At 33.4% G+C, this 12,613-nt stretch overlaps 1 protein-coding gene across 1 annotated transcript; it reads left to right on the forward strand.

Annotated features, from left to right (window-relative positions):
• The first annotated feature begins 381 nt into the window (after positions 1 to 381).
• On the forward strand, positions 382 to 9,225 carry LOC103854484 (cytochrome P450 85A2). Its single transcript, XM_009131423.3, has 9 exons — positions 382 to 6,515; positions 6,610 to 6,934; positions 7,326 to 7,475; positions 7,565 to 7,810; positions 7,905 to 7,991; positions 8,082 to 8,160; positions 8,475 to 8,581; positions 8,684 to 8,808; positions 8,910 to 9,225. The coding sequence occupies exons 1-9, from the start codon at positions 6,325 to 6,327 to the stop codon at positions 8,995 to 8,997; spliced, it is 1,398 nt and encodes a 465-aa protein (XP_009129671.1). The 5' UTR covers positions 382 to 6,324; the 3' UTR covers positions 8,998 to 9,225.
• The last annotated feature ends 3,388 nt before the right edge of the window (positions 9,226 to 12,613 follow it).

Below are 12,613 nucleotides of genomic sequence, written 5' to 3' on the forward strand. Positions count from 1 at the left end.
CTCCGAAATCATGCTTTTATTTTCTAGCGATCTCGGCGGAACTGAGCCTTCTATGGGCCATCAGCTAATGGGATGATCGGGCCACTGTCCGGGCCGGATTAATGGGTCAAGGTATTGGGCCCGCTCTGATACCATGATAAGTTTCTTGGGCTTCCAACTTAAAACCAATTGGCAATTAGTGGATTGATCCAAGTCACTTATATATTACTCAAGTCCCTTTCATATATTCGATGTGGGATCTTCTCTCCAATATCTAGGCTTAGTACTTTGAAAACAAATCTGATATATTGCAAATCAGAATAGGTGATGGGCTACTCACTACTAGTGTGGTAGTGTACAGAAGGATGAAAAAAGTGAAATAGAATGGAGTTGCAAATATGAATTGAAACTTCTATTTTTGACTTTTCGACATTTTGTTCAAAAATGGCTAAACCGTGCATTTATTGAACCTTGCGCATTTCGGTTCGACATTAGAATTCAGTTTCATTACTGATTACTCTTTTTCCAAGTATTTACATGTATGCCACAGTACTTATAAGTTATAACGAGGTTTAACTTTCATGAAAAGAGTAAAGATAATTGAGAAAGACAAGTACAAATGCATGTTTTTCCACATTCGACTGTAAAAAACTTGTCTTTTTTACCAAAAAAAAAAACTTATGTCTTTGTATACTGTCAATATTTTATTTAGTTTTTGAATAATATAATATGTGGATTTGAATTTGGATGGTTTTGTTTGTTTTTACTTGTTATGTGAAAAAGTTAAGCAGCCCAAGAAAGAAATAAAGAAATAAAGAAAATGAAACCTTAGTCCGGTTTAATCTTGTAGACTAACTAAACCAGAGTGACCAGTAAAGACTAGAAGAAAGTCCGTGAAGGATAAGGGTGACAGAGAGAGGAGACATTGTGGTCAACTTCAGTGCATAAAGACATGGGTACGTGGATACCAGTAGCCACACGTGCGCTCAATCATCAAACTTATACATGCATACATACACATATAATAATATGCTTTCAATAAATAAATATATCAAAATTCTTATTCTCACCGGAAGGCGACGAGTACTTCCAGACAAACCAACTAACATTCTTTAAATTACTTACTTCATGTCCCATTCTCCTGCCCTTTTCTTTTCTGATTCAATTCAATTTCTTGTTTTTTTTTTTGTTTACAACCAAATCAAACGAGCATTTAGCTATTTACTAAGTTTCTTCACTAAGTATTAATTTCGAGATTTATGAAAAAAGTGGAGATTACTGGAATATACTAAGTTTTTCTTGTGACTTGATATACTAATTTATAAAACCGGAATGTTTTTGCACTTTATTTCTTCCAAAACTCTACAAATACTTTAAATTTTATGTGTGTTGATATTAAGTTACATCAATTTCTCGATATTTTTTTTACGTTAAATCTAAATATCTAAATAGGATATTTTATTTGTTAACTGTCAAAGTGTAACATTGATCTGTGTGATGTTATATGTTTTACTATATGTTTGATATTTAGTATTCTAATATTTTTGGTCCTATGTAAAACTAATATCTAAATGACTTTTTTGATAAAAGTACACCAGTAAACTTGTATTTGGCATTAATGTTTTACACTTAGAGTTTAAGATTTCCTTTATAAATTTTTGAAATTAGAAATTAAACATTTTTATCTCTATTTTTATAGTAACAATTTTTATTTCTCCCCTTACAAGAACTGTTACTGACAATGATCTGAGACAAGAATGCCAAAAACATCATAACTGTATAAAAACATGTTTAGTAACATTTTCTGTAAAACGAAAAAAAAAAAAATCAAAAATGTCATTATAAAAACAAAGAGATAAAAAATGTTTAGCGTATAATTTAAAAATAATAATTTGTTAAGAAATTTTTAAAAGTTATAAACTAAATCTTAAATTATAAATGTAAAATATTAATGCCAAACAAGTCTGATCTTAAGCAGTACTTATAACCACAAACAATATTAGCCTGTTCTTCGACCAGTATTTAATTTGTCCAAAATAAATCGATATAACTGTCATAGTGTTCTCAAAACGATGTTCTAGTTTGCAAAATCATAAACATTGAAACTTATAGTTTAATAAAAAAAATTATTCTTTCGCTCAATTGTTAAACTGTCAAATGTGCATTACAGAAATTTGATCTCAGTGCACATTTGATAGTTTATTAGTGTGAAGTTTTTAACACAGTGCAAATAGATAGTTCTGACAGAAAAAAATGCATTTTATTATTCTGCAGGTTGGAAGTCGAAATTGCGAGTCTCAAGACTGCGCAAATTGAAAAGAATCAAAAGATGTTTAGCTTGTTTTCTCATATTGATTGTTTACATTTATTATACAACTATATGCCTCTCTTTTTTTTCTTAAACTCCAGTATTCCTTATTAATTGTGTGCACGAATATGGTCATCGTAGACCTAAAGAAGACGAATTCGCTATCAAAACTGATATCTTCGGTATGCGGGGTGATACAGCTTTTAAAACTAGAAAAAAAAATTATAAAATAAATAAGTGCAGTTATGGTAAATTCTTTTTCACCTTGTTCTAGCTTTTTAGATTTACCAGTGTGAAATATATTTACTGTGGAACTATCTACTAGACCTTTCTTTTATCTACCATGGACGACGTTTTGAGACGAAATAGTGAGTTTGATTTGTAGGTTTTCTCTTACGAATAGGTGACCAGTTTTAGTTTTGTAGATCGATATTCTACCTAACGAGTGTCCGCGTATAAGACTTGTAAATTTTTTCCGGTGTTTTTTTTAGCATTTCAAGTTTTTGTGTCTTTGAACTCAGGTGTTTAGTTTTGATTTGGTTTTGCATGGGCTCCAATTTGCAACAATCTCTGATGTTGTTGTAAGTTTATCCTCACACATGTTTGTCCCGATATTGTGTATGTTTTAACTTGGTTGTGTATCCTTCAAGATTAAGTTTGCCTAAATCATTGGGTTTTTTGTTATCTTCGATCTCATGTTTCTCACGAGTGTGAACGAATTATAATCAGTCAATTAGTTTCAATTTTAGTAGATGTAACTCTCTAATATTTATTTTTCATATTATCCTACCTCGTTATTATTATCTCCCTTTTTTGAGCTATTGATATTATCATTTTCTGCCGATTTTTGTAATCCACGATGTATAAAAAATTTAATAAAATTTTGAGTTAAAGAAAAAACTAAAAAATTCAGATTTTAAAATTCCTATAAAATATAAATTTATTCATTTATATAATAATATACAAATTCTAGAACACATATTTATCTCAATACATTTTTCTGTTAAATTCTTTGTTTTCTTCGAATTGATCTGCGTTCGTTCATAACAGTATACTTCTTTTTTTCGTAACAGTATACTTCGTTGACAACTTAGAAACACAAATCCATACATTATAGGGATAATTAATCAACGTAAGGTTCAAGAATAACATGCTATTTAGATACTACTATTTTGGTGGAAATACTTCAAGCACATTTAGATACTACTATTTTGGTGGAAATACTTCAAGCATATTAAATCGTGAACTGTAAACTTTCATCTCTGATATATAACTTCACATGAAGTTTTGTACCAATAGAGTAATTTTTCTTTTGTGCAACCAATAAGTCGAATAAGATAGGGAATCGAGTTTTCATGGATTTATAATTTATTAATAATTAAACTTTTATCAGCGGCTAATAAACTGGAGTAGTATATTGCACACATGCATGAACCACACGAACACAACCAAAAAGACCAACCAATCAACACCAGATTTTGCAATAATGAAAATGGAAAATTATTTGAGAGAGAGAGAGAAAGAAAGGGATGGGAACACAAGAGGACAAAAAGAGGCCCTCGTGCAACTGGGAAATTTTCAATGTACTGTACTACAGTGCAGCTTTTAGTTAATGGCTCTATAAAAATAAATCGAGTTTTTGATAAGAAGAATTGATATATTCTATTAATTTGCTACTTCAATTCTCACTGATGTGCAGATAAAGCATACTACTTTTTAATCTGCGCGTGTGGATGGGCATTCCTCCTCTGGTCTCAATCGATGTACACGTACATGAGTTCTATTCTAGCTACCATAGTTCACACGATAGACATCGTTTTTGTCACATCGACATTCATTTGCATTTATGAATGTATGGGTCATGTCACTCTTTAAAATTTTCTTCACAATATATCTAGGACTTAAGAAAAATTGGACATGTATTCTAATTTGGATTGATAAATTTCCTAACAAGTTTTAAATCGCAATACGTGCAATGATCCTGGCAAAGGTTAAAACTGACTAGAATAGTGAAACGATGAAAGGCCTGACTAGAATATAAACATTATTGATATAATGATAAGATGGACGACCAGGAAAAAAACGGAAAGGTGCTCAACTTGACACATCCCTTTTAAATTGAACGTATGTGTTTTGAAGTCTCACATTTCTTGTACTCTTGTGCAATAATTTCATTTCCCTACGTAAATATATTCTGAAAACTAACAAATCAACCGACACATATCTTCCTTCTGTACTATTATGAGTCATTCTAGTTTATTTACACGACCAGCAATCAATCGACAACGCAAACACTTGAATAAGTGGAAAGAACCGATGAGGTTTTAGTGGCAAGCGAGCTTTGAGTTGTTAAATAATCTGAATTCGAAGATATCTCACTACGTTCCATTGTGTGGCCACGCTGATATAAATTCATTGCAACGTTCATTTGACTATCCGAAGAAAAAAATCATTTGTGGATTGCACATCTTTTGGAGATTAATCTAAAATCTTCTAAAATTTGGAATACCTCATATTAAAAAGAAAAAAACATATAAGAAGTAAAAATGATAATCAGGAGAAAAAATAATTATATCAAAGGACTAATTTTTTTATCAAATCAAAGGCCCTTGTATGTTTGTAATTTTCACACGAAATCACTTTAATATAGTGACGTGACTAGTGAACTTGTCTTTGGTTGCAAAATACTAGAACATATACTGAAGCTGGTGTGTAAAATAAAACTTTTAATGATTTTACACTATCATAGTGTCAACTTCAATAATAAACCTTAATTCTGAGTTCTGGTGAGAAAATAAGGTTAGATATCAACTATACCTTAGTTTTGATAGTAATGTAAATCATTGTTGTTCATTGGATTCTGGAAAAACTACTTCGTTAGGATTGGTGAATTGCTGCGATTCTTCCTGAATAGCTTGGATTCTCCCATCGAAAGTTGCTTTGAAAGTCGTACCTAAACTCTTACGACTGAATATGATAAAGTCTATAAAACAAAGAGCTGCTATCATTTTACATATATAAACATTATCTAAACTTACTGAGGTATGCGTACTGAAGGTACATAATACCTATACCTTTCTTTCATCCCAATTATATAGAAATCATTAATGTTTTTGTTTATAACAAAAGTTACAAAACCCATAATGATGCAACAACAAAGTAATAAACTTAATTACCTGAAAAGAAGAATCTTCCCCCACCCACTACCAAACAAGCATTCATGTCTGAGATCCTGAAGAATGAGATCGTGGTTTAAGTTATACTCCCATCCTATCTCTTCTTTTTTAGAAAATGTCATTATAACATTTTTTCCTTGTATTTAAAAAAGTATCATTTTATATTTTTAATATAATTTTTTATACATAATATTCTTTTTAAACTAATTAATAGATGTTTATTTAATTCATTTTAATTTAAATAAGAGTATATTATATTATATATTTTTAGTTTAGTGATAAAAAAGTTCCGGTTGGAGTTTCTGCCTTAGGTTTGAGTAGTATTGGCCATCTCTAGACGTTTTAAATGGCAAAAAAACTCGGATTCTATGAGTTTTGTGAAATTAGTTTTTGAACTGTAAAGCTTTTATGATCCCCACTATTATAAAAAATATATATTTTGTTATCAGTTTTAATCCACGTGGAATATGTCAATTGCGAAACGGAAAGAGCAGTGCTCTGCATCCCCTTTTTTCCTAATCTTAATAGTGACTTAAATTTTTTAGTTATTTATCTTTTGAATTTCAGCTTAGAAAACCTTGTCGCGGAAACGTAAATGAACTTTTCAAGAAATAACGTCGTCTTTGAAAACATGATTAAAACAAAACTGATGCAACGTAAATACTATCTCCGTTCCACTATAAATGTAAATCTATCTAGTCTCTCTCTCTCTTAACATAGTGGTGCCCTTTAGGTGCCTATATAAACAATGCCACACAGAACCATTTAGACCCAAATCAGAGAACCTTAACCATCTCTCTCTCTCTTTCTCTCTATCTATCACTGGTTCTGTTCGAAACAGAGGAAAAAAAATAAGAGAAGATGGGTATAATGATGGTGATTTTGGGTCTTCTTCTGATCATTGTATGCATCTGCTCTGCTCTTCTCCAATGGAACCAGATGCGATATTCCAAGAAAGGTCTCCCTCCTGGAACCATGGGTTGGCCAGTTTTTGGTGAAACCACCGAGTTTCTCAAACAAGGACCAGATTTCATGAAGAACCAGAGACTCAGGTACCTTAAGTTTCTATTTTATTAGCAAACTCTGCTCATGAGCCATTTGGTTCTTGCCTAATATTTTTCTTCCTTTTTTTTGGATCAAATCAAGATATGGGAGTTTCTTCAAATCTCACATTCTTGGCTGCCCAACAATAGTCTCAATGGACGCAGAACTCAACAGATACATTTTGATGAACGAATCAAAAGGGCTAGTCGCTGGTTACCCACAATCGATGCTTGATATCCTTGGGACATGCAACATCGCGGCGGTTCATGGTCCGGGCCACCGGCTCATGAGAGGCTCATTGCTCTCTCTAATAAGCCCAGCTATGATGAATGATCATCTCTTGCCTAAGATTGATGACTTCATGAGAAGCTATCTTTGTGGTTGGGATGAGCTTGAGACCGTTGATATTCAAGAAAAGACCAAACATGTACGTCCTTGCCTTCATTTCGCTTTCTTCTTTCTTTGTGTTTAGACATTGAATCTGAATATCTGCTCTGTTCCTTAATGTTTTTTACAATGTTCTAAAAATTGGTTGGGCCTATGTGGCAAATTGGACATAAACAAAACGATATTTAAAACGATTTATCAAAAAATTGGTTTAGGCTACGCCCTACTAAACACTAATCTCATATATATCGCCTAATTACTGATTAAATATTTCTTGAACCTTGATTTTTAATATATCAAGAATTTCTTGTTTTTTTCTTAAATAAATTAATTTTTTTTTGTTTCGAACGCACTTAAATAAATTAATTATTATCATTTTTTTTGTGAAAAAATGAAATTAATGTTTACTCATTTTTGTTGTTGTTGTGCAGATGGCATTTTTATCATCGTTGTTACAGATAGCAGAAACTTTGACAAAACCAGAGGTTGAAGAATATAGAACAGAGTTCTTCAAGCTTGTTGTAGGAACTCTTTCTGTCCCAATCGATCTCCCGGGGACAAATTACCGATGCGGAATCCAAGTAAGTTACTCAGAATCTCGCTCGACATCGAAAAACATAAAAAGGAGAAAAAAATGAAACATACTGATGTTTTTCTTGTTGCTTTTTAGGCAAGAAACAATATAGATAGGTTATTGACAAAGCTGATGCAAGAACGAAGAGAGTCGGGAGAAACTTTCACAGACATGTTGGGTTACTTGATGAAGGAAGAAGATAACCGATACTTGCTATCTGATAAAGAGATAAGAGATCAAGTGGTAACGATCTTGTATTCGGGTTATGAGACGGTCTCTACAACTTCCATGATGGCTCTTAAGTATCTCCATGATCATCCTAAAGCTCTTGAAGAACTCAGGGTATGCTTTTATTTTTTAAGAAATATTAAACCGGATTTTAGGGTTTATATGGTTTTATCTGGTTCGGTTATTGATTCTTGGTTTCGGATTGCAGAAAGAACATTTGGCCATAAGAGATAGAAAACGACCTGACGAACCGCTCAATCTCGACGATATAAAATCGATGAAATTCACACGAGCTGTGAGTATTTTCGTACACAAATTAATTTATTAATATTTATTATTCTTGATTTTGACATTGTGATTTTATATTTTTGGACTATCTTAATAGGTGATCTTTGAGACATCAAGATTGGCAACGGTAGTTAATGGTGTCCTGAGAAAAACTACTCACGACTTGGAACTCAACGGTAATATACAATTGTAATTTCGATTATCAAAATTAAATCTAAAAGGAATTTTTATCATTATTATTAGTTTCCTTTTTTGGGTATGTGTGTGATTTAAAAGAGGGAATAAAAATTGGGCATGTGGACCTTATATTATATCAATTAGTTACACATTTAAACCAACCAATCCAGCAAAGCAATCATCTCCCGTGACTCTCCATGTTTTTTTTTCAATTACTTTGACAGGAAAAGATCAAGCTATTTATTTTTATTTTACAGTTTTAATAAAAATGATTGTATCTGTATTAATATGTGTGTTTTATAAATAATTACAGGGTATTCAATCCCAAAAGGTTGGAGAATTTACGTATACACAAGAGAGATCAACTATGATATATCTCTGTATGAAGATCCTATGATCTTTAACCCATGGAGATGGATGGTTAGTATTGCAATACCTTGTTGGTTTTTTCTCCTCTTTTGTTTTGCTGTTTGAAAACATTTGGCTCACAGAGAGGGCTTCTTTGGATATTTAAATACGCAGGAAAAGAATTTGGAATCAAAGAGCTTTTTCTTACTCTTTGGGGGTGGAGCAAGACATTGCCCTGGAAAGGAACTAGGAATTTCTGAAGTCTCCAGCTTCATTCACTACTTTGTTACAAAATACAAGTATGTTCTTAATTCATGTTTCTTTAATGTGTAAATATCTGATTTGTTTGTTGTTGTTGTGATTGATGATTTGAGATCTTAATGTTCTGATTTTTGTGCAGATGGGAGGAGAAGGGAGGAGAGAAACTTATGGTGTTTCCAAGAGTTTCTGCACCAAAAGGATACCATCTTAGGGTTTTGCCTTACTGACTTTGTTTTGTCCTAATATTAAAATTATGAAGATAAAGTTAGGTTTTTGTTAGGGTTAATTAACCTATTTTACTCTCAAGGTCTTAGAGGAGATGGATTATGTACAGAGGAATATAGAAGAAGCTAATAGAAAATAATATATTTTAAAATGTTGAGCTCAGTCTCTTATCTTGTAAAGTTGCAACCCATGACTAATTTTGTTCCAATAACAATACTTGTTATACGTTTTCTGATGTTTAATGTTTTTTTAATCTGAAAATCACATGTTCGTGGAACAATATGATGATAGTACATTATAGAGTTAACTTTAAGAGTAACAGAGATGTACATCTGTTTGACAAACAAAGAAAAAAGTAACAGAAATACGTAATTTGAACCCACCAAAACTATTGACAATGAATACAGTAATTAGTTAATCATTTTTTTTTTTTAAAGTTAATCATTTATGATATGATCATGGGAAAACGGGCTTAACATTTATGATCAAATAAATCGGACTGACTAATAGTTTATGCACTTGACTGAGCCCATCATAGCCCCCATTGGACTTATTGACGACAAGTATACTTAAAAACGAATCCCCACAATCCAAATTAGTCAATTAGATAAGACAGCCCAACTCACGATTCGAAGGCAAACCATTTAGTTTCACAACCTCTTCTTGCATCAATTCTACGTCCGAGATGTGGTCATTCACTGCCAAAATTCGTCAGATTCGATTCCTCCTTTCTCAAAGGCTCCAATTATGCTGTGGAAAAACTTGAATACACGGAAATATTATCAACTGAAAGAAAAACGAATTACCGCGTACTGAGCTCAAGTGAAATGCACGGAAAACGAATTACCACGAGACTAATCCTACAAAGAGTTAAATGCACGGAAATATTGTCAACTGAAAGAACAACGAATTACCGCGAGTCTTGCCTTAGTCATTCACACTAATCTAATTATGTAGTACAAATGACTAAGACAAGAACACACAAGAATATGACAAAATTAGTACATAAGGAGAAAAGGGCTAAATTAGCACTAATTAAAAAATAAAATGATTAAATTATTTTAAACTTTAAACTCTTACTGCCTAAATACTAAACTATAAATATTAATCATTAAACTCAAATTAAAATAGAAGTAAAATTTAAATTTAAATTAGTGCTATTTTTTCATTTTCTTATTTGTATGCTAATTTGGAATAATAAATTAAGTGTTTTGGTGCTAATCTAAAGTATTTCTCAATTATATATGTATATGTATGCATACATTCTCTTGTTTTTTTCAACTTTTTAATCGTCCGCACACGTAAATAATTGAGACATTAGACTGAATATTTAATACTTACTTCTCTTAGACATTACACGTTAGCTTTTAGTTTTAAAACTTCTTTCAATGGGTCTTACACCTCATTCACCCTCAATTCAATTAACTTATTTTTAGTAAAAATATACTTTTAATATCCTTGCTTTATACTATATTTAATTATGTTGTGGTCCTAATCCTTCATGTGTGGAAAATCATCGAAACATCTTCAATGTATGATGTGTCGACCAGCTATCCAGTCTTATGATGTCGCCACAGTGATTTGAGGTTTACTAGTTCACAGAATCATAATTTAGTGATATGTGTTTTTTCTTGATTATACCACAGTTGGAGAAGCTACTAGAAAGGTCGGATTCGATGGCCTGAATGAAGAAGCTCTGTTGCAGAGTTGCTTGTCCTCTGGTTGGAGAATAATGTGAGAAGGTAAGCTGGACTGATCAGTGTGATACCGATTGTTCCTCTCCTTCCACAACTCATAGATAACGGTGTGCCAAGCTAGAATATAGAAGCATGATCTTGCAACTGCTTACAGTAGCTAAGGGTATTGTAAACTGTTGGGAAAAATAGCGGATACTATTTTCTTTGAGAGGTTAAGATGGAATGTAGACGGTTTATGTTCGAGATAACCTTCGTATTTTAGGAAAGGGATTTTTAGTAAGGCTTGTGTTTGGAGATTTCTTAAAGACTTTTGGAACCTTTTATGAAATGTTTTCTTTCTATTACTTTGCTTGATTCTTGGATGATTACAAGTGAACTAGACATCCCTATTTATACTAGTAAATGGAGACTACAAGTTAGTTCTAGAACACTCCATCTTCTACACACTTCCTTTTCTACACACTTCTTCATCCTTCTCCATTTTTCTCTAGATATTTTTTTTTCTTCTTGGGCTTCTTGGTTATAGATTAAACTTGGGCTAATGAGGGAAAACTCAACAAATCTCCCCCTTCCCGATTTAGCCCGAGACAGTCGTCATGCCGGTGCCTTTGCAGCAATCTTCAAACTTTTTGATAGGTAATACCTTGGTCATAAAGTCTGACCAGTTTTTGTCGGTGTGTACCTTGTTGAGATGTATGAGCTTCTCTTCAAGAACTTCTCGGATCCAATGATGCCGAATGTCGATGTGCTTCGAGCGGGAGTGAAACTTTGGGTTCTTTGCTAGGTGAATAGCACTTTGGTTGTCACATAACAAGTTGTACTTGTCTTGCTTCACTCCCAATTCATGTAAGAAGTTCTTCATCCATAGCATCTCTTTGCACGCTTCCGTTGCTGCGATATACTCTGCTTCCGTGGTAGATAAGGCAACACACTTTTGTAGCTTCGACTGCCATGAAACAGCTCCCCCTGCAAAGGTAGTTACAAATCCTGATGTTGATTTTCTTGAATCTTTATCACCAGCCCAATCTGCATCGGTGTAACCGTTCAACACCAATTTTCCATTGCCAAAACATAGACACTTCTTCGTTGTGCCTCGTAGATAGCGTAGGATCCACTTAACTGCTTTCCAATGCTCCTTTCCTGGATTCGCTAGAAAGCGACTCACAACTCCTACAGCATAGGCAATGTCGGGTCTGGTGCACACCATAGCATACATGAGACTTCCCACGGCTGATGCATATGGGGTAGTCTTCATTTCCTCTTTCTCCTTCTCACTTGTTGGACTTTGCTTTGAACTTAGCTTGAAATGTCCACCAAGTGGAGTGCTCACCGGCTTTGCTTTGTGCATGTTAAATCTCTCCAACACCTTTTCAACATATCGTTCTTGGGACAACCATAGAAGCTTCTTTGGTCTATCCCGAGTGATCTTCATTCCAAGAATCTGTCTCGCTTGCCCCAAATCTTTCATCGCAAAACGCCTTCCCAAATCTTTCTTCAATGCGGCTATCTTGTTGCGATCTTGGCCAACAATTAACATATCGTCAACATAGAGCAATAATATGAGAAAGTCGCCGCTTTCATACTTCTTTATGAAAACGCAATGATCATTCTTGGTTTTCTTGAAGTTATGATCCACCATGAAGGAGTCAAACTTCTTGTACCATTGTCTTGGGGCTTGCTTGAGGCCGTAAAGACTCTTCTTTAATCGGCACACCAAGTCTTCTTTTCCTGGAACCTTGAATCCTTCAGGTTGCTCCATATAGATCTCCTCCTCGAGTTCACCGTGTAGAAAGGCCGTCTTGACATCGAGTTGTTCAATCTCCAAGTCTAGAACTGCTGCTAGACCAAGAACCACTCGGATAGAGGACATCTTCACTACTGGAGAGAATATTTCTTCAAAATCTATGCCTTTCTTCTGGTT

Source organism: Brassica rapa, chromosome A02, assembly GCF_000309985.2.
Source record: "Brassica rapa cultivar Chiifu-401-42 chromosome A02, CAAS_Brap_v3.01, whole genome shotgun sequence".
In the NCBI taxonomy this organism is placed as follows: domain Eukaryota; kingdom Viridiplantae; phylum Streptophyta; class Magnoliopsida; order Brassicales; family Brassicaceae; genus Brassica; species Brassica rapa.

Coding starts and splice junctions, on each gene's coding strand:
- LOC103854484 (XM_009131423.3), top strand. CDS start 6,325: ATGGGTATAATGATGGTGATTTTGGGTCTTCTTCTGATCATTGTATGC. Junction 7,476..7,564: donor ATTACCGATGCGGAATCCAA/GTAAGTTACTCA, acceptor GTTGCTTTTTAG/GCAAGAAACAATATAGATAG. Junction 8,809..8,909: donor TACTTTGTTACAAAATACAA/GTATGTTCTTAA, acceptor ATTTTTGTGCAG/ATGGGAGGAGAAGGGAGGAG.